This window comes from Neophocaena asiaeorientalis, unplaced genomic scaffold (genome assembly GCF_003031525.2).
Source record: "Neophocaena asiaeorientalis asiaeorientalis breed wild unplaced genomic scaffold, Neophocaena_asiaeorientalis_V1.1 scaffold45, whole genome shotgun sequence".
NCBI lineage: Eukaryota > Metazoa > Chordata > Mammalia > Artiodactyla > Phocoenidae > Neophocaena > Neophocaena asiaeorientalis.
In genome coordinates this window covers 3,494,798-3,517,927 of record NW_020174642.1, presented here as the reverse complement: position 1 = coordinate 3,517,927, position 23,130 = coordinate 3,494,798, and the positions used below count along the sequence as shown (strand labels likewise).

Genomic DNA, 23,130 nt, shown 5'->3' with positions numbered 1-23,130 from the left:
TATCATCCCTAAAACAATCTGCCCGCTTCTTCTCTGGATGGTGTGAGGTAGGGATAATGGCCTGTTAAAAACAACCACTGGTCACCCTTGGCTTTCTTACTAGCAAGTGCTCAAGAGCTGTGAGTGGCCAGAGGGCCACTGTCCTTTTGTACCAGCCAAAGCCTGCTTAGCCATCTATTAAAGGACTTGGGTTAGGACTTCGGCTGGCCCCTTGGTCTCCTGCTGCCACGAGGCCAGCCCAGAATTCAGTGGGCATTTGTGACATGAGAGGAGATGGGAATCAGATACTGCTCCCCCAGGGACCAACAGGAGGGCTTTTAGGAATGGGAGGGAACTTTCCTTACCCTTTGTTAAAAACAAAGAGAAATGGACCATCCCGCCCACTGCTAGATGTGCATCCCAGAGTAAGTCTAGCTCAGGAAGGGGGTGTTCATTCACTTACGCATTCATTCATCACTCGTTCATTCACCCAGCATTGATAGGGGCACCACCCAACCTCCAGAGGGCCCTCGGTTTACCGCAGCCCTCTCTGAACAGGCTCGGGGCCCCTGGCTTTTATGCGTGGTGTGTGCGGGTACAGGAGGGGAGTGGAGACCCGCAGGGGTGTCAGAACGCCTGGTGGGGAGACCAGGAACGCCCAGGCAGCCCGATGCAGCCTGTGGCCTCTTCCCCCAGGCCTTGCCTGTCCTCCCAGAGCTAGCACTGCTGGGGACCTGGACTCCACAACCAGGTCAAAGCCTCAGGGAGTATTTCATCTCAATTTGACCCCTGCCTCACCACCAGAACGTACCCTTCCGAAGTCACCTCCCCTTCACAGAGCCTGTCCTTGGGGAGCAGGGACCATTCGGATAAATGGATCACATGACCAACAGTTACCACTCTGGGGTTACTTTCCGTTACCCTCTACCAGGGTTTTCTTGAGACAGTCTCTTCACCGAGGATGGGCTGACAGTACTTGGAATCACAAGCTTATAGAGGAGAATGAATCCGGAACTTGTGAGCTGTCTGCACCCTTCCACGGAGATTGCCTCCGCGGCCCCCCAGAGGGCTGCCTCTGGTCAGGAGCAAAAGAAACCAGGAGGGCTCTCTGCTCTAAGCTACCATGACCTCCTTAGTCACCAGACAGAAACAGGAGGTAACCCGTGGTGACCGATGACCACAGATCCTGACTCCTCTGCTTTTAGGGAGGCCCAGGTCTCCAAAAGCTCATGCATATGAGCTCAAAACTCCACTGCCTGTTACTGTGAGCCTGGAACTTCAGGAAATACAGTTTTGTTTCTGTTTTTGTCCCATGAATTTTGAGGGCAAGGTTCAGGGAGGGATGGAGGGGGCCGGCCCTGTGTTGGCCTAAAGTCTGGGTTAGTTGTTGTTCTCGCTCTAGCCCCAGCCCGCTGCTTTGCTCTCCACGTTGGTTTTCTACACCTTTCCTTTCGTGCTTTGCTCTAGCAGTTATGTCTTAGCCCGTGTCTAGAGGGACATGGGATGCTACGTGTGTGTGTTGGGGGGGGGAACACTTTCTCCAGAAACACAAGGAAGCTGTAGCAGTGCCTTGCTTATACAGGGGTGCTACACTCAGCTCTGCACGAAAGGCCTTTTATCCATTCTTTTTTTTTTTTTTTAAGTTCTTGCTGATACGTTTATTATTATAATCACTACTTTGAATTTTGAAACTCTAAACAGTAAATTAACCCACAAGATCATATGGGTTCTATGAAAAATACATTGCAATTTATTGTAAATATAGCATTACTATAAATACTAACACTATTGTATCCATTCTTTTTTATCTTTTTGTGTAATGAAGGGGAAAAAATAGAGAAGACAAGTTTTATGGACGGTTTAACTTCTCATGAGTCAATTCTCCGTGAAACTCTCTATGTTCAGTTATGATATTTTTCCTCCCCAAGTAGTTTTCCTGAGCCCTCTACAGAGTCATTTCAGCTGAAAACTTTAGTTCACATTTCCTTTGCCCCAAATAAGTTCTACTTTCCTACAATCTAATGGAGGACAATTGGTTGGCACCAGTGTTCAACCAGTCAGTCAGTCATTCAGTGAACATTTAGTGAGCCTACGGTGTGCCGGGTACTCTCCCATACACTGGGGATACAGCTGTGGAGAAAAGAGACAACATCCCACCTTCATGGAGCTTGCAGCCCAGTGGGCCTAGACAGACTGTAAGTAACATTAATAAATGGTATGGAGAAAACCCAAGGTAAAGGGTCAGGGGTTGGCCAGGTTGGAGAGGGTTTGCAACTTAAACTAGGGTGTTCAGGAATTTCTCAGGGAGAAGATGAAATTTAAGCGAAGACTGGAAAAAAATAGGAGCGATCTGGTCCACAGGTATCTGAAGAATAAGTGTTCTGGGCCGAGGAAACAGCAAGTGCAAAGGCCCTGAGGCAGGCATATAGGAGCAGTAGCAAGATGGCCAGTGTGACTGGAGCAAAGTAGGGAATTCAAACGGTCTGCCTTCTAGTCTAGAAAGCACGCTTAGCAAAATGCCAGCCTGACCTCTAAAACGTGTGCTTCATGCCATGTGAGGGGGCAGTGCAGGACCACGGTTTGGGAAGACCCAGGATAGGGAAGCCCCATGCACAGGTAGACTCAGGGGTCACTCACTTACCTGTCGCCACCTGCAAGAGAACCAAAGCTCTTCTCAGCCAAAGGCATCGCCATCCCTGCTGGTGATTCTTCTGGGGTAAAGCATCACGTCTGCAGAATCCCTCAGTCAGTAGAAATGTACGGCCTAGGAAGTGGTGGCATCCTAGTGGATTTTCCCCACAGGCTTGGTGTGGTTTAGAAGGAGCATGAGTGAGGGGGACAGAAGCCCTGCACAGGGCGCATGGGTGAGGGCGGGTGGACAATTGCACAGGTAGGTTGACAAACACTAATCTCAGCCTTACGTTCCTCTGGCCGCTGACGGGAAGGGGTGGGCAGGGAACCAGAGAGTATCATTATTTTCTAACCAATAAGAGATGCAGGAAAATGAGACCCTGGATTAAGATTCAGCAGAGTGGTTTTCTTCCCAGCTGCAGCCCCTGACAACCTGCTAGCAGGTTTGAAGCTGAGTTTAACGGCCCACTCCCTCTGGATGCAGCCTTTGGGCCATTATGGGGAAGGGGCAAAACCAGAATGGGGTGTCTTAGCCAGTGGGTACCAGGAAAGGCTCAGTGGAGGCTTGAGGGGAGAGAGGGAAGGATCTGGGAAAACTGATGTCCAAGGTCATTAGTAACTGTTCAAAGGGTCACGGATGAAAGAGCAGGGGGCAGAGGGAGAGTGAATTCTCAGGATACCTTGTACGAAGCTGCCAGCCACCAGCACACCCAAGGGTCGGGCAGGCCGGGGAGAATCCTGGGTTCAAGACAGAGCTCTGAAGACCAGTCTAATGGCTCCCAAAGGCCAGGTATTTGCCTAAAAAAAAAGAAAGAGAACTCTGAAAGTCCTAATGTCACATGAAGTTGTTCAAGAAAGCTCCCGCTTGGAGTCGTCTGACAGGAACCAGTTGAGTAGAATCTCCGCAGATGTAATTGACACGAACGCTTTTAGAGGCCCTCACGGTCATCCGTCTTAGTCCTTTAATTCCAGGCTTGCAGATAAGGAGGCTGAAGAGGCTTGCTCTTGTCCGCAGGAAAGTTGGGTGGAAAAGCAGATTTACGATGGAGGGTTATTAACATCCAGACTGGCAGTCCCATTTCCCTGGTGCCATGCTGTATCTCTCAGGGAGAGAAGGATTATAGCATCTGCATTAGCACCCCCATCCTTGCGGGGGCTCAGAGGTCTCAGCCACTGCATTTCTGGAATGGACTCATAGCGTCCAAGTAACCCTTTTCTGCTGTTCCCCAAAGTCTTTCCTTAGACGGGAGGGCGGAAGTTGCTTCCTGCCTGAGAATGCTGGGTTCCCCTTGCAGACCCACCTGATTATTGCAACAGCGACTCAGGGAGTCATCTCAGGGATGGTGGGAGAGAGACAGTCACAACCCACCTCTCTGCGGGCAGAGTTTTGGCATTTTCAGCCACTCTGTACAGCACACTGAAGAATTTAAAAACTTTTTTTAAAGGCCACAAAATAGTTATCACCAAAACAAGGCCATCACTCAGCGTCCATGGGCACTTAGTCTAAACACAGTTCTGGTATATTTGGTGTTTTAATTTCCAAGCCCGGCAGATGAGAAGCATGTTGGAAGTATGTGCACCACAGGGACGAATCGCTGGCGCTCACTCCCATGCTCCCAGGGTGGTGTCTGGACCAGCAGCCTCAGCATCACCGGGACCTTATTCTGAACTCACTGGCCCCATCCCAGCCCTGCCAGGACATCCGGGTGATTCGGATGCCCTTGCAGACGTGTGAGACCCAGCTCTCTGCCAGGGGTCACCCCACGACTCTGGCTCTCTTCTGTTCTAAGGACGAGCCGGGAACAGAAGCGGGACTGTAAAGGCAGAGTGTGCAAATCATGCAAGTGCCCGGGTTCCCTGTGATGGACAACCACGGGACATTGTGCGCCTCTCCTCTCTGTTACGTGGGAGTCGTGGAAATGGGTATTTCTAGGTGCACGGAGCATGAGGTGGTGGGGGAAGGTTGAGGGAGTGGGTGTGTTTTCAGACCTGCCCTCTTTCTCTAGTTGGCTGTGTGAGATTGGGAAAATGACATAACTTCTCTGAACTTCACTCCCACGTATGGGTTAAAAAACGAGGCTAGGGCTTCCCTGGTGGCGCAGTGGTTGAGAGTCCGCCTGCCGATGAGATCCCGCATGCCGCGGAGCGGCTGGGCCCGTGAGCCACGGCCGCTGAGCCTGCGCGTCCGGAGCCTGTGCTCCGCAACGGGAGAGGCCACAACAGTGAGAGGCTCGCGTACCGCAAAAAAAAAAAAGAAAAAAGAAAAAACGAGGCTAATTTCTCCAGCCCTTCTTCAGTTCAGAAGGACTCCAACCTTGTGCTGTTTTCTAAGCTTAACGATACGAGAGGAGATAGAGGGGGGGAAAGTTAGGCTACCTGTGTACATGTAAAGTTGGATGATATAGAAACATGTATTATAATATGTATTCTAATATAGTTACATATATCAGTATATATTTTATATCACATTACATATTGTGTATATAAGGTATATACAATCTATATATAATCTATGTATACAATTATATGTATAAATCTATGTAGATATCATCTATACACAATATATAATATGAGACCGTATTTCCCAACATTTAATTAGCCAGCAGATGGATAGGTTTGCAGTTAGGAAGGTTTTTTTACAAAATAAATTTATTTATTTTAAATTTATTTTTCGATGTGTTGGGTCTTCGTTGCTGCGTGCAGGCTTTCTCTAGTTGCGGCTAGTGGGGGCTACTCTTCATAGCGGTGCGCAGGCTTCTCACTGCGGTGGCTTCTCTTGCTGCGGCACATGGGCTCTAGGCGCATGGGCTTAACTACTTGTGGCACGTGGGCTCAGTAGTTGTGGCTCGCGGGCTGTAGAGCACAGGCTCAGTAGTTGCGTCACACGGGCTTAGTTGCTCCGCAGCATGTGGGATCCTCCCAGACCAGGGCTCGAACCCGTGTCCCCTGCACTGGCAGGCAGATTCTTAACCACTGCGCCACCAGGGAAGTCCTAGGAAGCTTTATTTCACCGCCTGCAAGGTACTTTGAGGAAGGATCACATCCATGTTCAGTACCAGTGCTTTAAAGTCCTAATGACTTTGATGACCCCAGAGCACTCTACCCCTGGGTAGAGTGTTAAACCAGGAAAAGTGAGCTGTTCTCTACACGTGTTGGTTTCTTTTCCCTAGTCATAAAGAATAGCAAGTTAAAGAAGGAAATGTCAATGTTCTTATACCCGGATATATGTCGTTAGTATCAGGTTGATTGGCAAACATCTTTTGAAAAACCTATATCCTTTTGGAAGAATCACAGTGAGATAGATGGATGGAAGGAAGGAGATAGAGATCTATATACACACACATATAGATAGATATCCTTTTGGTCTCATCATTTTGCATCAATTTTTTTCAACTGCTCGTCATGACAATGCTTTGAGTATATGCCTTTTCTAATATTTCTGCGGAGAATCTTTCAAGAAAACTAGTAAACTCACATCAGAAACATGGACAAGCATTTTGTCAGGAAATGATTCTCTCTACCCAGAACTTGCCAAGAAAAGGTAACAACTTAGCCTCATCTGTTTTCTTTCATAGAAAATCATATACAGATAGTCCCTGACTTAGGATGGTTCTACGTACAATTTTTCGACTTTATGATGGCGTGAAAGCGACACATATTCGGTAGAAACCACATTTCAAATTGTGAACTTTGCTCTTTTCCCGGGCCGTTGATGTGTGGTGTGATGCTTGTGTGATCAGCCATGCCATCTCAAGGATCAACAACTGATACACTTAACCATTCTGTGCTCAGACGACAGTTCTGTCTTTCACTTTCAGTACCGTATTCAATAAATGACTTGAGATGGTCAACACTTGATTACAAAATAGGCTTTGTGTTGGATGATTTTGCCCAACTGTAGGCTAACGTAAGTGTGCTGAGAACGTTTAAGGTAGGCCAGGCTAAGCTAATTTGTTCGGTGGGTTAAGTATTTTAAATGTATTTTCAGCCTATGATATTTTCAATTGAGGACGGATTTATTGGGACATTACCCAATTGTAATTCAAGGATGATCTGTGTTGTATTTCAGTTACTTACAGCCACAGATCAACAATGTTTTTTCGGAAAAGGTACTTCATTTGTCAGTGAAATATGCATACCTACTCAGCCTAGTTTTTATAGCAGAAAACTGAAAGCTGGTCTCATTATCCATCACAAATATCCTAACGTTTAGGGATACCCCTTGGGCACCCATTCCAGAAGACGGCAGGACATATGTCTTTGGAATGAAGACGTAAAATTTAGCAGATGGGATTAGTTTGTTTTTATTCTTTTTTTGTTCTTTTGGCTTCGTATAGTTTTGCATATATATAAAATTCTAATCAAGTACTTTTTGGAAAATGTGGAAATAGTAATAGAGAAACATAGTTTAGGATCTCTTTCAACTCTGCTAAAGATTCAGTAAGATGTCCCAGTATGAAATCTTGAGGTAGCCACTATTTTCAGGACCACCACGTAGACATACACAGCTGACTTCCAACGTGTTCAAAAAGCCAGGCTGCCAACATGCACGTGTTTGAGGCTTCATTGCGTAATTCTACCACCGGGGTTGAATTCCCTATTGCCCTCTGAGGCCCAGTAGTCGGTAAGGAAGAAGAAAAGTGAATTTGATAGTGGACATTTTCCATACCCCTGTATTTAAAGTTCAGGGGGCAAACTGACATTTTAACTGCACACAGATACAGGAAACTGGAGACATAACGCATTCATTTCCCCCAGCTTGAAAGTTTATATCAGAAGCTTCTACGTTTCACGCAAAACATTGCTCTTTGGCACACGAAATCTGATGGTTTCAGAAAAGAGGAATTAGGTCTTCCTTTGATCTAGCTTATAAACACATCAGAACCACACCTTTAATATGATAATGCTTTTGATTTCCCCCGTGCCTTGGTGTTACAGCTCTCTAGCACTAGTAGTGAGGAAGGGGCTCAGGGTTCCTTGGGAGGGCAGTAACGCTCTTACTTACTCTGTGGATCACAGCATGGGGAGGGTGTGAGATGAACTCTCATCCCCTCCTCCAGCATTAAACTCAGCCCTGCAACTCTCAGGGCTTAAGAAATAGCTTAGAGTGAAGAATTGTTTTCTCTGAGAGCTATGCCCGAACATTCCTAGTAAAGCAGACAGTCATCAGTTAATCTCTGTAAATGACTACGGTTTTGGCAGGTGTCAGCTGGTGCAGAAGTTGCTCACGTGTTGAGAACTTTCTTTTATTTTTATTTTTTTTTTAAGCATAGGGCAGTGAGAGGGGTCTCATTAAAAAAAAGGTAATCTCACGTTGTTCCTGGCCGCAGTAGTGGCTTACCTGAAATGACTTATTCCCGTTTGGTTTCTTGGTGGCACGTGATGGCACCCAAGATTGGTGACTGAGGCAGACACAATTGAAGGCCTCTCTTCAAAGGCTGGCCGGAGACTCCAAAACTTTGCCAACCAGCATTCTTTCTGAGGAGGTAGAACTTTCCAGAATCATTTGTCCTGCCTTCTTCCCTGCTTGACCCCTAACACCAGGTCATGGTAGGCATTTAAAGGGCTGAATTATTATGCCTGGGATGGCTTTTGAGTTGGCATTGTTTGCTCTTCTACAGGAAAACTTCAGATTTTTTCAGTCTGACCATCAGGAAGCCGAGAATGTATCACAGAGATGAGAGGAAGGAGGAGTCAAGGGAAGCTCCATCCAGGGACCACAGATGAGTCCATGGTGGACTGAGATAGAATGTTCTAGAAAAAGATGTTTTCGTACTTCTGAGGGAAAGGGACGACAGGGGTTGTTCCGGGACCTGGCCCCATGGCCTTTCGCCCACAAGGCCGGTGCTTAAAATACTCAGCGGGTGAGAGGCCTCTCGCATGTGTGCTGGACCTGCGTGACTCAGGCTGCCTTGTGTTCAGACTGAGTACTGTGGGCTGTGGGGCTGAATCAGAGTCCAGATTTGCCTTGGTGACACATGAAAAGAGGGAGCGTTGCATTTGAACTGCACAAATATTATGCTTAAGTATTTTTCCTCATCTCGGAGCCAAAACAGGTCTTGTTCATGATAAAATCACTGCAATATAGTGCGTCCTTTTTCTGGTCTGGAATTTGAGACAGTGTCAACTGTGCCATGGGGCCTGGCAGCAGGAAGAAACGGCAAACCACAGAGATTTGGAACCATAATACAAGTTATAAATTTTAATTTTATAATCGTAGCAGCGGGAGCTGGGCTAAAATATACGTCTCCCACCCCGACCCCCACGCCGGGCTGGGGGGCGTGGAATTAAGGGATCTTCTTCCTCACTGAGGACTGGGTTGGGTGTGCGAAAGGGCACTCGAGCGTGGCAGCAAGGAGACTGCTTCTCCAATCTTGGTTTCAGGGCACTTGACAATCCGGCGAGGGTTTTGTGAAATTGATCAGTGACTCTTCGAACCATCCTGGTTCAAAGTAAGGAGGAGGAGGGCAGCCTCTCTGAAAGAGGAATGAATCCACCGCCCCCCGCCCCCCCCACCCCCAACCCGTGGCTACATCAGTACCTGGGAGCCTCAGCTCTGCTTGACAAGCCTGAGTCTCTGGTGTAAAGACATTTTGATGAAGGATTAAGGCCCAACCCCCCTGGCCCTTCTTGAGTGAATGGCCTCTGCCCGCTGCAGCCTGGTGACAGCAGTTTAGACCAGGAGCGAGGCGAGGACACTTGCTGTGTCTACAGATGCTGAGGGGCCCAACTCTCCACCCCGGATCCCTGAGCCCCCTGGGGAAGCTCGGCCAACCTGCTGGCGGCTCACTTTGGGCTCCAGTGGGCCCGGCCTGCTGGGAGTCTTGGACTGGACAAGGCCGAAGCTGGGGAAGTCGGCTTCAGGGAAGAAAGGATGCTCATGCAAAGCTTGCTAGCGAGGAGAGGGGCCACCCGTGCCCTGCACTTAACAGGAAATCTGACCTCCCAGGGCTGTGGGCTTGCAGCCACACCTCGCTTCCTGTTAGAAGGGGCGCGCCTCTAAGCTCCAGGGCCCACATTGCTGCCTCTGAAACCTGCCCGGGGTTGGGTGTGCAGCTGGGGCAGCTGTTCCGATGCCACTGGCAGGGCTCCTTTCCTGGCCAAGTGCCAACAGCGAATGCCCCTTCTCTCCTTGCCGCCATCACCACCGCCACCAAGCCCCGCGTGCCCACCGCATCCTGCCTGGTGGAGATGGGCACAGAGGGTTGGGGTGGGTGCCGGGGCCCAGTCCGGGCGGAGCGCCCAGCAGCCAGTGTGACAGAAGGGGCCCCGGTCTGCCGTGGGGACAGCGGCCCCGAATCCCCCCCCCCCCCCACCCTGACCCCGGGAGCAGCTAAATCTGCAGATCTCCAGCAGATCCACGCCAGGGGTGAGGGGAGAGGGAGGGGAAAGACGAGAAAAGCCCGAGTTTTAGCAAATCCACGGTACCTTTTCTGATCTCTTGCCTCCCTCTCCCCTCCCCACCCCCTCCCCGCAATAGGACATCGTCAGAAACTAGATGATCAGACCAAGCCCGGGAGCTTGTCCTTTTCCGAGCGGCTCAGTGAACTGGAGCAGCTGCGGCGCACGGCCATGAGGGTCAGCCCACACCATCCGGCCCCTACACCCAACCCTCGGGCCTCCTTGAACCACTCCACTGCCTTTAACCCTCAGCCTCAGAGTCAGATGCAGGGTAAGTACCCGGACGGACAGAGCCTGCTTCCCGCCTCACCCTTGGGCGGAACCCACCCAGGCCAGTTGTGGCTCCTCGTCCACACTCAGAAACGGCTGGTCCCCGGACCAGCAGCCTGGCAGCTTGTTAACGGCAGAGTCTTCGGCCCGCCCCAGACCCACTGAGTCTGATCTGCGTGGTAACAAGATCCCCAGATTGAAAGGCACTGCTAGGGAGGGTATAGAGAGGATATGGACAGATATGTATCACTGTGTAGATCACATCTCGAATTTTTTAAGCGTTAGCTTTGGCTAGGTTATTTTCTTACCTCCTTGGCTTGAAGACACACACACACACACACACACACACACACATACACATACATCAGGCCAGGTGAAGGTCAGGATGTTTCAAGTTCTTACTGATTACTTGAGGGGTTTGTATTTAATATACGTTCTTTGGCAAATGTAAAGAAATAGGAGGAGTGTCTGGACGCCACCCCATCAAGGGTATTCACTGCAATTCATAAACCTGCAATCAATAAAGAAGGCGGGTTATCCCCCCTCCCACCGTGGGGTTAGCCGGCAATTGCAAAAACACTGTAAAATACAAGAATTGCATAAAACCCACTGTGCCAAATTAGATAATACACAGAGTTCATTTACACTGTAGAAAGCACTGACGTCAATGATTATTTGCTCTGTGATACCATGTCAAATTTCCGAAAGGCAGTCGTTTTCTCGGTGCTGTGCAGGACACAGCTGTGTATGGTAGGGTCACAGTAAGATTCCTTTCTCAAAGGGTCAGGCTTGTTTAACTCAAAGGAAGAGATAAGCAACACATCTGGGGGAAAGGGCAGGTGGCCAGCAAGGGGAATGCTCCTTGCCCTTCTGGGACAGCAGAAATTAGCTTTCCCGGGTGTTTTCTCTGTTTGAGTTGTATTGTGAGATGTGCAAGCATCCTAAGTCCTTTAGGGTTTCCAGCCCGTAGGTTTCTTTTGGGATTAGCACACGTGGGGCTCTTAAAGGCACGCCCACCCTCTTTCTCAGAGCCCGATGGCCCATGCCATTCACTCTCACAGTCATGATTCTGGGGGAAGTTATTTTTATTTGCGGGGGAAATTCCCAGAGAACTCCTCCCATAAGATACTATGCAGACAGCTGTTAAGTGGCCTCTCTGTAGAGTAGCCCTTTTGTGGACCACAGAAACCTCAGCTTGATTTGGGGGGGCTGCCTCTCATCTACAGTTTCATCTTAGGTGTATTTAAGAAGAGGTCCCATGAAACCATCGGTGTCCTGGTGCTTAATCATTGCATACTATTCAAAATATGCATATAGATGTTTTTTTTAATTCCAAAATGCAAGTGTGTATGAGAAATTAGATGAAATGGCGCATTAAGTGAGAGAGATGGGCTTGAGGGGAAAATGCCACTTTTCTTCTAAATAGAATAAGATTCTCCAGGGGATGGCTGGATCTTGTGTTTAGGGCCATTTACATTCATTTGTGTCATCTTCAGGATTCCATTTGTAACATCTAAGAGGAGACTTCTGTTCTCTTATTCTCTCATGACATACCTGACCATTTCTACTACTAGGTTGATAAAGGGATTTGCCTTTTTCTACTGCTATTGGAACTAAAAATAGTAAGCATTTTGAAAGGCAATGGAAAATGTAACCACATGGGGGCAAGTGGAAATCGTCACCATGAATTCGGCTTGGTTTCAGTTTTGGTGAAGAGTGAATCAGATCTGATTTCCCTCCTGGTCAGATACACTCTCTTTACCAAAAAGAAAACGGCAGGGTGGGGTGCTGAATTCTTGTCCTCAGCAGCCAGCATCTCTCAGGCGGAGGCATTGCCATGGACGGGCATTCCTCAGCTCTTTGGAATACTGTACGCTTAGCAGAGTATCAGGTTTAACCCCGTTTCTTGTTCCTGTTAAAAACTTTTTACTTCTGCAACATCTAAGTAATAATAACTTGCTTTTAGAGTGCCTTGGAGGCTTAGTTGCTACTCGAGAGAATGTGTTAACTACATCGCTGACGTTCTTTCCTTCCAAAACATGATTTGCCGTTCAGGGTGTCACTTGTAAAATTGTAGGAACAACTTTTAAAAAATAAGTATCTGGGAGATATTCATGTAAATCTACTTTTCCTTATTCTTTCTTTCTTTCTTCCATAAGAAAATGCTTTTTTACCTTCGTCCTGTTTTGAGTAGACCCTTGGGAGTTTTTTCTCCCTGAAGTTAGAAAGTTAACAAGGGTAACAGTAAAGTCTCTTTCAGCCAGAACCTTCATTTTGTTCTTGATGGACAGGAAAATGGTTATTTCCCCAGCTTAGCGCTAGAGCTTCTGTATTATATTTAAGAAGATGCTTTATATAAAAATTCAGCATGTGTTTATGGCTCGCTTTGAAATGGCAGCAGTAGTTGGAAGAAAAACCTCCCCAAAGTAGTCAGAGCAGTTTTACAGCAGTGCCGTACCAATGTGTGGATGTATTCAGCCCGGCGGAGTTGTCGACAGTTACGGTCTCGGAGAGATCATGAGTTGATAGGCTGATACACCCTGTCTTGCTAGGATTTCATCAGAGGGTCATGCCTGGCCCTTTAATTCCTTCAGTACGAAATCACAGATATAGAATAATGCCTCTATGTATCTAGAATGAGATGTGCTTGAGAATCACTCAAAATAGACATCTCAAATGATCTGAAGCAGGGTGCAGATGGGAAAGGGGGCCAGGTTGCCATGCCACCAAACCACTGTTTATTTGTTGAGGTTTCAGCTATAACAGGGCTGAGGTTAATTTCAACTTCCTACTTTACCAGGTCTTTAAAACTGAACAGAAAGCCATTTTGTCGTGGCTACGCGTTTAAGTAAGTCAGGACATCATCATGAACTTCTACAGCCGAGTTTTAGAATTCTTTTACAGTCACGGGAAAGAAAACTGACACATGTCCTTTTCAAAGATGGACCAGGGCAGAATCTAGACCAACAGGGCACTGCTGCCGATGCAGCCATACCTACCCCTTAGAGATGGCTTCAGGCAACCCGAGCAAGTCATTTTAAGCATCTGACTCCTGATTTACCAAAAATGATGAATCACATTTAAGCTACATAAGTCCCTCCATTCTGGGAAAATGGAGACGGGGTGAAATCTACTGGTGCAGAAAACTGTCAAATCCAGAGAAACTAAGAGGCCGAGTTTTGTTCTTGTGTGTGTTGCCATCAACATCGAGACACGAGGTTTAACTCTTTAACTGGAACAGTTATGACATATTTTGAAACAAGTCAGACCTTTTGTGTACATTGTGTTATACGTACAATCCTGTGGTGTGGTTCATAGACAGAGAAACTGAACCTCAGAGGTTAACAGCTGCCCAGATCTCCAAGGTTGGAAGTGAAGGACTTGGACTCAGACGCAGACCTTTCTGGCTCCAAAGCGAGTCCTGGTGGGTGGCAGTTTCTCCCCGGCTCTCACTCTTGGATCAAGGATCAATTAGACACAGGGCTGACCAGTGTCACGTAAAATCCCAATCACCAAAGGGGAGACAGGAGCAGTGCTGGGCTGGTCACTCACCCGGCAGGCCTGTAAAGACTGTGTTCTATTATCATTAGGTGTTGATAATAATAACTTTAGGGCTGGACTCTGTGGTGGGCATCTGAATAAATTCCCTCCTTTGGAGATGTGTACATTTGTTTTTAAAGATGGGGAGAAAAGAAAACTGAGCTCAGAATAATGACTCTCTAAGCACGAGTGAAGGAAGGATGCGGGGGCAGCGAGAGAGCTTCCCAGCCACTCTGTTTACTTTATTGGGGTGACTGCCTGGCCTTCTTGTGTGAAAGAGTCTCGCTTGCGGGGTCCACTGGGACCGAGGCCTTCTTACCCTCCAAACTCCGGCAACATCTGATCAGCCTGCAGGAGTGTGGGTGCCTTGATCTAAGACTTCTGTATGTCCGGAGGGGCCTTGAGCTCTTAAATCGCCTCCTGAATTTTAGTATTCCAAATGATTTTGTTTTGCTAGTGAGTTACCCTACAAGTTAAAGTTACTTCGGATACACCATTTTCTGGTGCCTGTTGTCTGTGTAGCTTTTTGAGATACTGAATCTCAGCTGTACCAGGTTACTTATGTCAATCTTTATCAGCTGGATTGACGAAAGAAAACAAAAAACAAAAAAAAGAACCTTTTCACTTTTCTGCAGGAGGAGAGATAAATGCCCTTTCCAGCCTCAGGGGTAAAATATCAAAATGCACAACGTCTCTTCCCTCCCCTTTCCTCTTTCTCTGTCTCTCTCTCTCCTTCCTCTCTCTTCTAGCAATTCTGGAAGCTCAAAAACAAAGTGGGTGGGAGGGCAGGGGCGGGAGCTGTTGGAATACCTTGGAGGTAGAGGCTACCCTCAGTCAAACACCGGACGTTCTTCTGCCTAAAATCTACAAATGGTCATGGTTACACAAAGCAAAATATTCAGGGTGCTAGAAATCAGCTTACAAGACATGCTGTGAACATGAAAAGGGAGTGATCTAAAAATAACTCTTATCTAGGTATAGTAGAGTTTGAGAGCCTTTCAAGGTCTACGACACCAGAATCTTACACGGAAAACAAGCCTGAATCGGGTGTTCCCATGAATAAATAAAAATAAATAAATGTAAGAAGGAAGGGGGGCAGGGAAGAGAGGAAAAACAGTGGAATGAACTCAAGATGAAGAGCTTTCGCGTGGGGTGTAAGCGGGTTGGTGGGCGCTGCAGCCGCATCCCCCTTCTTCCTCACCAGCAGGCAGAAAGGTTACAGTTATTAGAACTAGAGGAACTGAGAACTCAGTGACTGTTTTCCGTCTTCTGGGCTGATGCCACGTAAACAAAGTTTAAGGAAAGCTTGAAAAGCCCCTGCTAATCAATTGCATCGTGGACATTTAAAAAATGGGGATGAAGGATGGGGAGAAAGCTAAGTCTTCATTTTCTTCCTTTAAAAAAGGCCCTCGGGGCTGGGCCTTGGCTTCCTAATCCGCCTGTGGCCTTTGTTGAGTCTGATGTGGCTGCAGCCTGTCAGCTGCCCTTGCTTCCCATCCGCTGCCTGGAGTGACTTACGGAGCGGTGCTCGGAGTGGCGACCAGCCTTACGTTTCCTCCGTGCTCTATTTATGGACGGCACGGTCACCAGCACAGAACTCCCTTGAACGGCGCTGCTCCCATGCCTGTGATGTATTTACAAGCACCTCTCGGCTAAGTACTTAATAAACCAGCCCTTCAAAGGAGCCGCCAACCTCGTGAGCTGTCAGCGCCCTAGTAATCATAAACCACATTTTAGTGGGACCGCATTTTCAGACCAAGTGTTTTCATGGATGTCGTTCAAGGTGATCAGACCATGCTTTCCGGAGCATGTTGTTAATGCCTGTGGACATCTTTTCTAATTAGAGGAATGAAGGGTTCATTTTAGGACTTGATCCTAATGATAAAATATTCCTTCCGTGGATTTGATACCTTCTGAAATGTTCCCTTCTTCTTGTGATCTATGGGCCAGCACACACTCAGTTATTATTATCAACACCTAATGATAATAGACACACTCACACGCACACTCACAAATGCACAAAGCTTTTGTTCAAAAGAATAAGCTTTTAACAAAGCTGTAGTTGGAGCACTTACTTGTTATCAGTGGTACAACAGCAGGAAGGTTAAGCCGAAAATCTCTCGTCCAAGAAAGATAGCAGAGTCTGGTGGCTAAGAATGAGGGCTCAACAGGCAGAACACCTTGGCCCAAAACCGGCCTCCACCACGTATTACTGTAGGACTTTTGGCAAGTTACTTAACCTCTTAAAGCCTCAGTTTCCCTATCTGCAGAATGGGAGTAATAATTATACTTGGAGATCCTAGAACCACTGTGAAAGGTGAAGCAGTGGGCATGGCAGCCAGCCCATGGGTAACACTTAGCAACTGTGGGCTTTCATCAGCAGCAGCACCACACCATGTCTATTAGTTTCCTGTGATTGCTGTAACAAGTTGCCACAAACTTGGTGGCCTAAAACAATAGACATTTATTCTCTTCCAGTTCTGGAGGCCGGGATCCAAAATCAAGGTGCCATACTCCCTTTGAAGTTCCCAGGGAAGGATCCTTTCTTGTCTCTTGCAACCTCTGGTGGCTCCTAGTGTCCCTTGGCTTGTGGCTGCACCACGCCAATCCTCGCCTCCATCTTCACATGGCCTCTTTCTCTGTGTCACCTCCCGCTCCTTCTCTAAAGACACTTGTGATTGGAATTAGGCGCCCTCTAGATAACCCAGATGATCTCATCTTGAGATCCTTCACTTAATTACATCCGCAAAGACCCTTTTTCCAAATCAGGTCACGTTCACAGTTCCGTGGGTTGGAGCATGGACATACCTTTCTTTGCAGGGCCACCATTCTACCCATTACACCAAGGTGGAACGGATACAGGGCATCAGGTGAGTCCAGAGATCACTTTCCCTTGTCCACTCCCCCAGAACAGATATGATGGGCAGGTAACTGTGAACTCAGTGTCTTATGCCACGCACAATCAAGCACATCTTCCAGCTACTCTCACTTCAGGCCATCATTTACCGGAACTCAGTATCATGGTACTTATATTTTCCAGCCACGAGAATGTATGGTTTTTTTTCTACATGAGATCAGATATTTCTTAACATTTTCTAGACACCTATGCTGATGGAATCAGAGGGCCCAGCAGTGATAGAGAAAAGGGATTCTCCCCTGTGTCATGGGAGCCGTGAAAAGCAGAAGGCCTGGGTGCCTCTGGCCCTGGCCCCCAAAAGCTCACGACATCGCGGCTGGGAGTGAGCATAGGGACAGAAGATGACACGGGGACCACAGCCAGCCAGTTGGGAGGGACTCAAGAATGTGGTCGCCTGGAGCTCAGCATATCACTGTTGTTTTGAACAAGCTGCCTTGTTAAAAATGGCTTTATTGCGAGGCGCTGTTGACCAGAAACCCATTGCGAAAGGCTGGTGATTCACTTTGCATATCTCATAATCCCACATTTACAAATCACCCGAAGATAGCCTTTCACATTTGGATATTTAAAAACAAAACTTTGACTGCGGCCGTGAAGTGGTATCAAAGTTTACCAAAAGTTTGTACCAAGAGAGGGGCAAACAATATACGCCGATAAGGGGGAAAAAAAAGGCTCTGGTGAGAAAACGACCCATTGTGTTTTCTTGTCAGCTGTAGTTCTCCAAACGGAGCTGGTTTTCCTCATTTGCATTATTTTTCCTCACATCATGGAACAGAAATGCAGGCCCACTGTAATTCAGTTATTTTAGGGCTCTTTAAAATTCAACACATACGATTTAAATAAAGCTGAGGAACTGTAAGTACGTCTATCTTCCCTTACTTCCCTCTGACCCTCGGAGCACTGCAGCCTGACTTTTAGGGGGAAAATGTAGGGAGGCAGGGGGGTTATCAACTGTTCAGAGCCACCTCAGTGTATATTTGTATTATATTTTCACATTTTACTTGCAAAGCTTTAGCCCTACTTGAGCTTTCCTTTTTTTTTTTTTTTACATCTTTATTGGAGTATAATTGCTTTACAATGGTGTGTTAGTTTCTGCTGTATAACAAAGTGAATCAGCTATACGTATACATATATCCCCATATCTCCTCCCTCTTGCGTCTCCCTCCCACCCTCCCTATCCCACCCCTCTAGGTGGTCACAAAGCACCGAGCTCCGAGCTGATCTCCCTGTGCTACGTGGCTGCTTCCCACTAGCTATCTATTTTACATTTGGTAGCGTATGGATGTCCATGCCACTCTCTCACATCGTCCCAGCTTAACCTCCCCGTGTCCTCAAGTCCATTCTCTACGGAGCCCTACCTGAGCCTTCTTATTATTGAACAATTGCTTTCAAAGCCCTAGAACAGCTCAATTGTTATGGAGATTAAAGATCTGGATTGCAAAACTCCTGTAAATAATGTCTTCACTGACAAACCCAGTTTCCTAGCATAGACTTTTCTTCCATAATCTCCTTCTGGCAGAACATTTGATGTTTTGATACTAGAGATTCAGTTACCAGCCACAGTAAATAAAACAAAATAATAATAATTAAAAAAAAAAACAACTCCAGTATAGAATGCACCCTAAAAACAAACATTGGCCAATCATGTTTATTTTCTGTTTCTTTGGGCACTCCTGACAATTGATAGGGAGGAGGAAAAAAGGAATGTACCCCTTCTTATCCAGTTGATTGTTGATTATCAAGCTATGGAAAGTCTTCAGATTGAGTGTTAGCTAATTCAGCCTCTCCCAAATGGCACGGAATATAACATTTATTGTTTAAAAGAAATGAGCATGTCTCAAGGGAAAACAGAACCATGGCACCAAGCCCCCGAATGAGCCACGGGTAGGAGAGAGAATCATTGGGCAGAAAAGACAGTGTCTCCTCCAGACTCAGGCTCAAGGGCCCACCGTGATTTCACACCACCTAAGGGTCAGGTCTGGGGATAAGAACATTCCAAGTATCATTTCAAGATTGTCAAAACATCCTCCAGTTGCAATCAGTAGCAAGAGTTAACTGTCGCTTTTGTAAAGTTGATTCTCCTTCTTAAGATAGGACCCCCTGCTTTCCCACCTGGAGGAAGCGTGAACAAGAGGGTGGAGGAGATAGTGGGGGACTCTGATCTGTGCATCTCAGGTCACTTAACAGCTCGGGAAACCTGAGCATTAAAACACTCGCCAGTACGGACTGAAATAGGGCTTATTTCTGCACACCACGTGTCCTTCCACCCAGTGTCACTGGATCTGAGCCTCCACAAGTTGATGTTATCAGGTCTGGCTAACAAGATCTGGGTCCTTCTGGGAGCATGAAGGAGGATGCGCTATGGTCCTTCTGCCTTGGCGTCTGGGTGTGACCACCCAGGTGTCGTAAGAGCAGAGCGTCCCTAGGGAAGGCGTGTGAGGAACTGAGGGGCCCAGGTGAGTCAGCACTACTCTGGGTGTCAGCAGCTCACCCATCTGGGGCAGTGAAGTTTCCCAGATCCGTAACTTGCTGGTTCCTGCTGCAGAAGAAGTCCTCTTTGCCCTATAGCTTTATGTGCTCAACCTGATCATCCCAAGGCCGGATCAAGACCGAGAGAGCTTACGCTATGCATCTTGGGAAGGGCTACACACATACACTTGCTTGGGAGGTTTCAAAAGAAGATCTCGGGGTAAAAAGGGAGGAAGAAATAATCCGACTAGTGATTGCGCTTCTTGGAGTTGTAGGTCATACAAGGAAGAGAACGTGATTGTCTTATTACGTCTCCTGGGGTTATCTCACTGTTGCGGCCACTCATGCATGCTCCATTAGTGCATCTCTCTGTCCATATAAGATGGCAAATTATATAATGATAAAGTTATTAAAATATCTGTAAAAGTCAGCACGAGCTCAAGGGCTCGACTTGGCGTTTCTGCCCATTAAGTAGTTTATTTGCATTGCTCCTCTCAGGGTCTGTTAATCTTCATCCGTACTTTGCTGTAAATTGCCTGCTATGTGGGACAACCATCGTTGCCTGAGTTTTAAGCCGTGTTTCTGTTGGTCATCCAGCGGGGCTGGGATCTTTGGGATGAATGCAGCAGCTTTTGAAATGTGCAGATCTTTCCCCCGCCCAGGTTTGAAACTGCAGCGTATGTCTGTGATCGGGTCTATACCTGGGTTGTTATCGGAGCCGGGGCCACCGCAGAATGACGAGGACGTTGCCTGGTTCTCACGTTTACTAAAGGCAGAAACAAAATAATTATGGCTCACATTTCAGGAATGACTGATACCGCTGGTTCATTTAACCCGCACCACTAGCCACCCACGAGGTGCGTGGCGAGGTCCTGAGGGTCCTGCCTGCTGTGCTCACTCAGGTGGTGGCAGGCCCATGAGTCCCAGGCCCTCACTGATCATGGAAGTCATTAACAAGGTGGCCCTAACTCTAATAGGCTGTAATTCTGCGGCTCTCAGGGATTAACGCCTAACATTCTCAGGAAGCCAGCAGAGATGTCCCAGAGCCTCCCACTCTGCCCCCCGATTAAGAGGCCCCACTTTCTTTTTTTGGTAATATTTCTGCTGTGTGATTGGGCTTTCTGAGCCACCACGTATTGCCAAATGGGAGAAGCCATTGCCCAGACGTGGCTCTGTTTAATATGATGTTCCACAAATTACAAGGTGTGACTTTAAAATTGAATGAGTGCAAAATTACGGGTGGCCAGTTCAGGTGGAAGGGAGAGGAGATCTTGTTATTCTTATTCCAGAATCCCTTCCCGATTTCCTCATTTGATACTTTCACGCCTTGCGGGGAGGGCCGTGGGCGGAGACGCCTTAGAGAGTCTATAAGGAACTTCTCTTATTTTTCAAACTTTCTCCCTGGTCGTTCACGGGAGTGCTCAGTGGTCTGCAGAAGTCAAAGCGGAATGCCAGTTCTTCTGTCCCTCCATCCCATCAGTCGGGATGGAGCTGTTCCTCCCACCTCATCGTCATAAGGGAATCAGAAAAAAACATGGGAACCCCCAGAATGCAGTTCATGAGGAGAGCAGAATCTGGATCCACAGATTAACGCTAAGATCTATGTGGATATAAATAATGGGAATTCAAATCCCTGGCTGGCCACTTCCCAATTAGGTGACCTTGCAAGAATTACTTCAGTCCTCTGCACCGCTGTTCCCCATCTGTAAAACGGGCACGGTAATGATGGTACCCAGCTCACGGGAGAGTTGCGAGGATGAGATGAGTTCATATGCACAAAGCACCGGATGCCTGGCGTGCGGTATTTACCCTCACTGCCTCACGAACTCTTCACAGGGATTGACATATGCTTTCGTCGGGTGTTTACGTAGAGCCCGGCGCACTTTAAACACTTAGTAAGTGGTCAGTGTTATGCTTTTTACTGTTATTGCTATCGTTGTGCTCTTGTTGGTGGCGTTGGTGCCTCAGCGGGGAGTTGCACTTCCGTCCTCTCCTACGAGCCACACAGCTGCTCTGCGATCATGACCTTCTCCCGTGTCCCCTTACTTCCGGGAGTGATGATAGCCCTGGGGCAGACAAGGGCAGGGTGGTCTTAGTGTCGTCTTTGTTCAAGTTCAGTTTCCTTGGGTAAATTAACAGGAGAGCACATACCCACTTCTCCACAGGGTCAAATGCAAATGGAAAACTCTTATAGTTGAAAGGGACCTTAAATGTCTTTCTAGAAGCCCTTTATTTCACTCATGAGGCGCTGAGGCCCAGGGAGCATCAGTGATTGGCCCACTTGGAGGAGGACCTGAACAGTCCTGGGGTTCCTGGTCCAGTGCCCATCCTACTGGCTTGATGTCTCTCTGCCTGGGGCGGGGCGCGGGGGGGCACAGAATGTGGGCTCTGCTGTGAGTACAGAGGGCGCATTAGGACATTTACGCCGGCTCTGCCTCTCCCTATCTTTCTCGACGAGATGGTGGATCCCCACGCTTCGATTTGGTATCACGTGCTTCTGTCTCCATCCTTCCAATGTTTAATTTCATACTGAAACGGTAGGGATTTTTTTTAAAAGGCAAGGATAGAACACCTGTCCCAAGGCCACCCTCCGTCCTTCTCAGCCCCGCCAAGCGTCCCCAACCCTACTCCGGGGTGGGGAGGGGGAAGACGGCAGCAAGGAGGCTGACAGGACACTCCCTGTCCACAGGGCCCACGTGGGCAGCAGCCAGGGGTGACCCCGGCCCTGTCCCCTTACTTGCATGAATCAGACACATTCAGAGGATGTGGAAGGTCAGCCTCTAAGGCATTTTGTACAAACCATCTACAAAAGGAGTTCTTTGAACCACGTTTCACCCTCCTGTGTGATCTGAAGTAAATGCCTCCCGTGCTGATTCCGCCCCCAGGCCCAGGCCTTGAAAGCCTGCTTGCAAACTAGGCCATGGGGCAGAAGCAGGCCGGCAAACAGGTGTGGGGTGAGACGGGCCAGGGCCGCAGCCGCAGCTGCGGGAGCAAGGCGCGGGGTGTCGGGGCCTGGGGCTGAGTGACAGTCCTCCTCGTCCCAGGTCAGGATGCTGCCAAGTCCATGTCATTCACGCCCTGAACGGTGTAGGGCAGTGAGAGCCAGGGCACCTGGCCAGACCCTAGCATCCCTGCGGTGGCCACGCCCTTGCTGGTGAACTCAGGGTCAAGGGCACGAATGCCCGGGCCAGAGCCACCCAGGACTGTGGCAGGAATCCCACGAGCGGAGACCAGATGCCTTTCTCCCTGAGGTGCTGCACTGACGGGTGGCTTCCGGGCTCCCTTCCTTGGCTGAGATCCCATGACTCCGTAGTGGCCTCTCCTAAATGAAACTTAATTCAGGGTCGACAGGAGACACAGGCGGCGCTGGGCTCTCGGACCATCCTGACCACCTGCCCCAAGGCCTGGAGCTCCGGGTTTTGAGGATCACACACTCCTAAGGAACAGATAAGAGGAGAAGGCCAATGACGGGCCTTTTCTTGCTCCAAGAAACTGATCCACTCAGAAACAGAGCATTCAGTGCAGCTGTACATTTTCTCCCAAGGTTGATGACTTCCTCTGAGTTAGGCAGTTCTTACAATGACTCTGAACTTCTGACCACTGGAGATGAGTGAATCAGAGATAGGCCAGAATGAGATGGCCAGCCACCTCATTTAGATGGGTAAGTTGGAAGCCCAGAGAGGTTAAGTGACTTGCTGAAGGTCACACAGACGGCACCCGTATTGGAGGGCTCGGCTTCCCTCTGCCCGTCCTGCCCAGCTTGAACACATTGTTAGTATTTGGATAGAGCAAAGCGAAGCTTCCCGAGCCGTCCCTGCAAAACAGCACTTAGGGAGAAAAAGGGGCCGTTGGAACAAGATAGGGCAAACACCAGTATGCCTCTGCATGCCGCTCCACCCAGTTTCTCATCTTTATATTACCAA

At 48.1% G+C, this 23,130-nt stretch overlaps 1 protein-coding gene across 4 annotated transcripts in view; it reads left to right on the top strand.

Annotated features, from left to right (window-relative positions):
- The window catches only part of RUNX1 (RUNX family transcription factor 1), a 242,799-nt gene that overhangs the window by 193,685 nt on the left and 25,984 nt on the right, over positions 1-23,130 (top strand). For 3 of the 4 annotated variants that reach the window (XM_024758385.1, XM_024758386.1, XM_024758387.1), the window contains one exon: positions 10,091-10,282. The exons of the other annotated variant lie outside the window; for it this stretch is intronic. In XM_024758385.1, the coding sequence (XP_024614153.1) occupies positions 10,091-10,282 (192 nt within the window). The remainder of the gene's footprint in view (positions 1-10,090; positions 10,283-23,130) is intronic. 4 annotated transcript variants of the gene reach the window in all.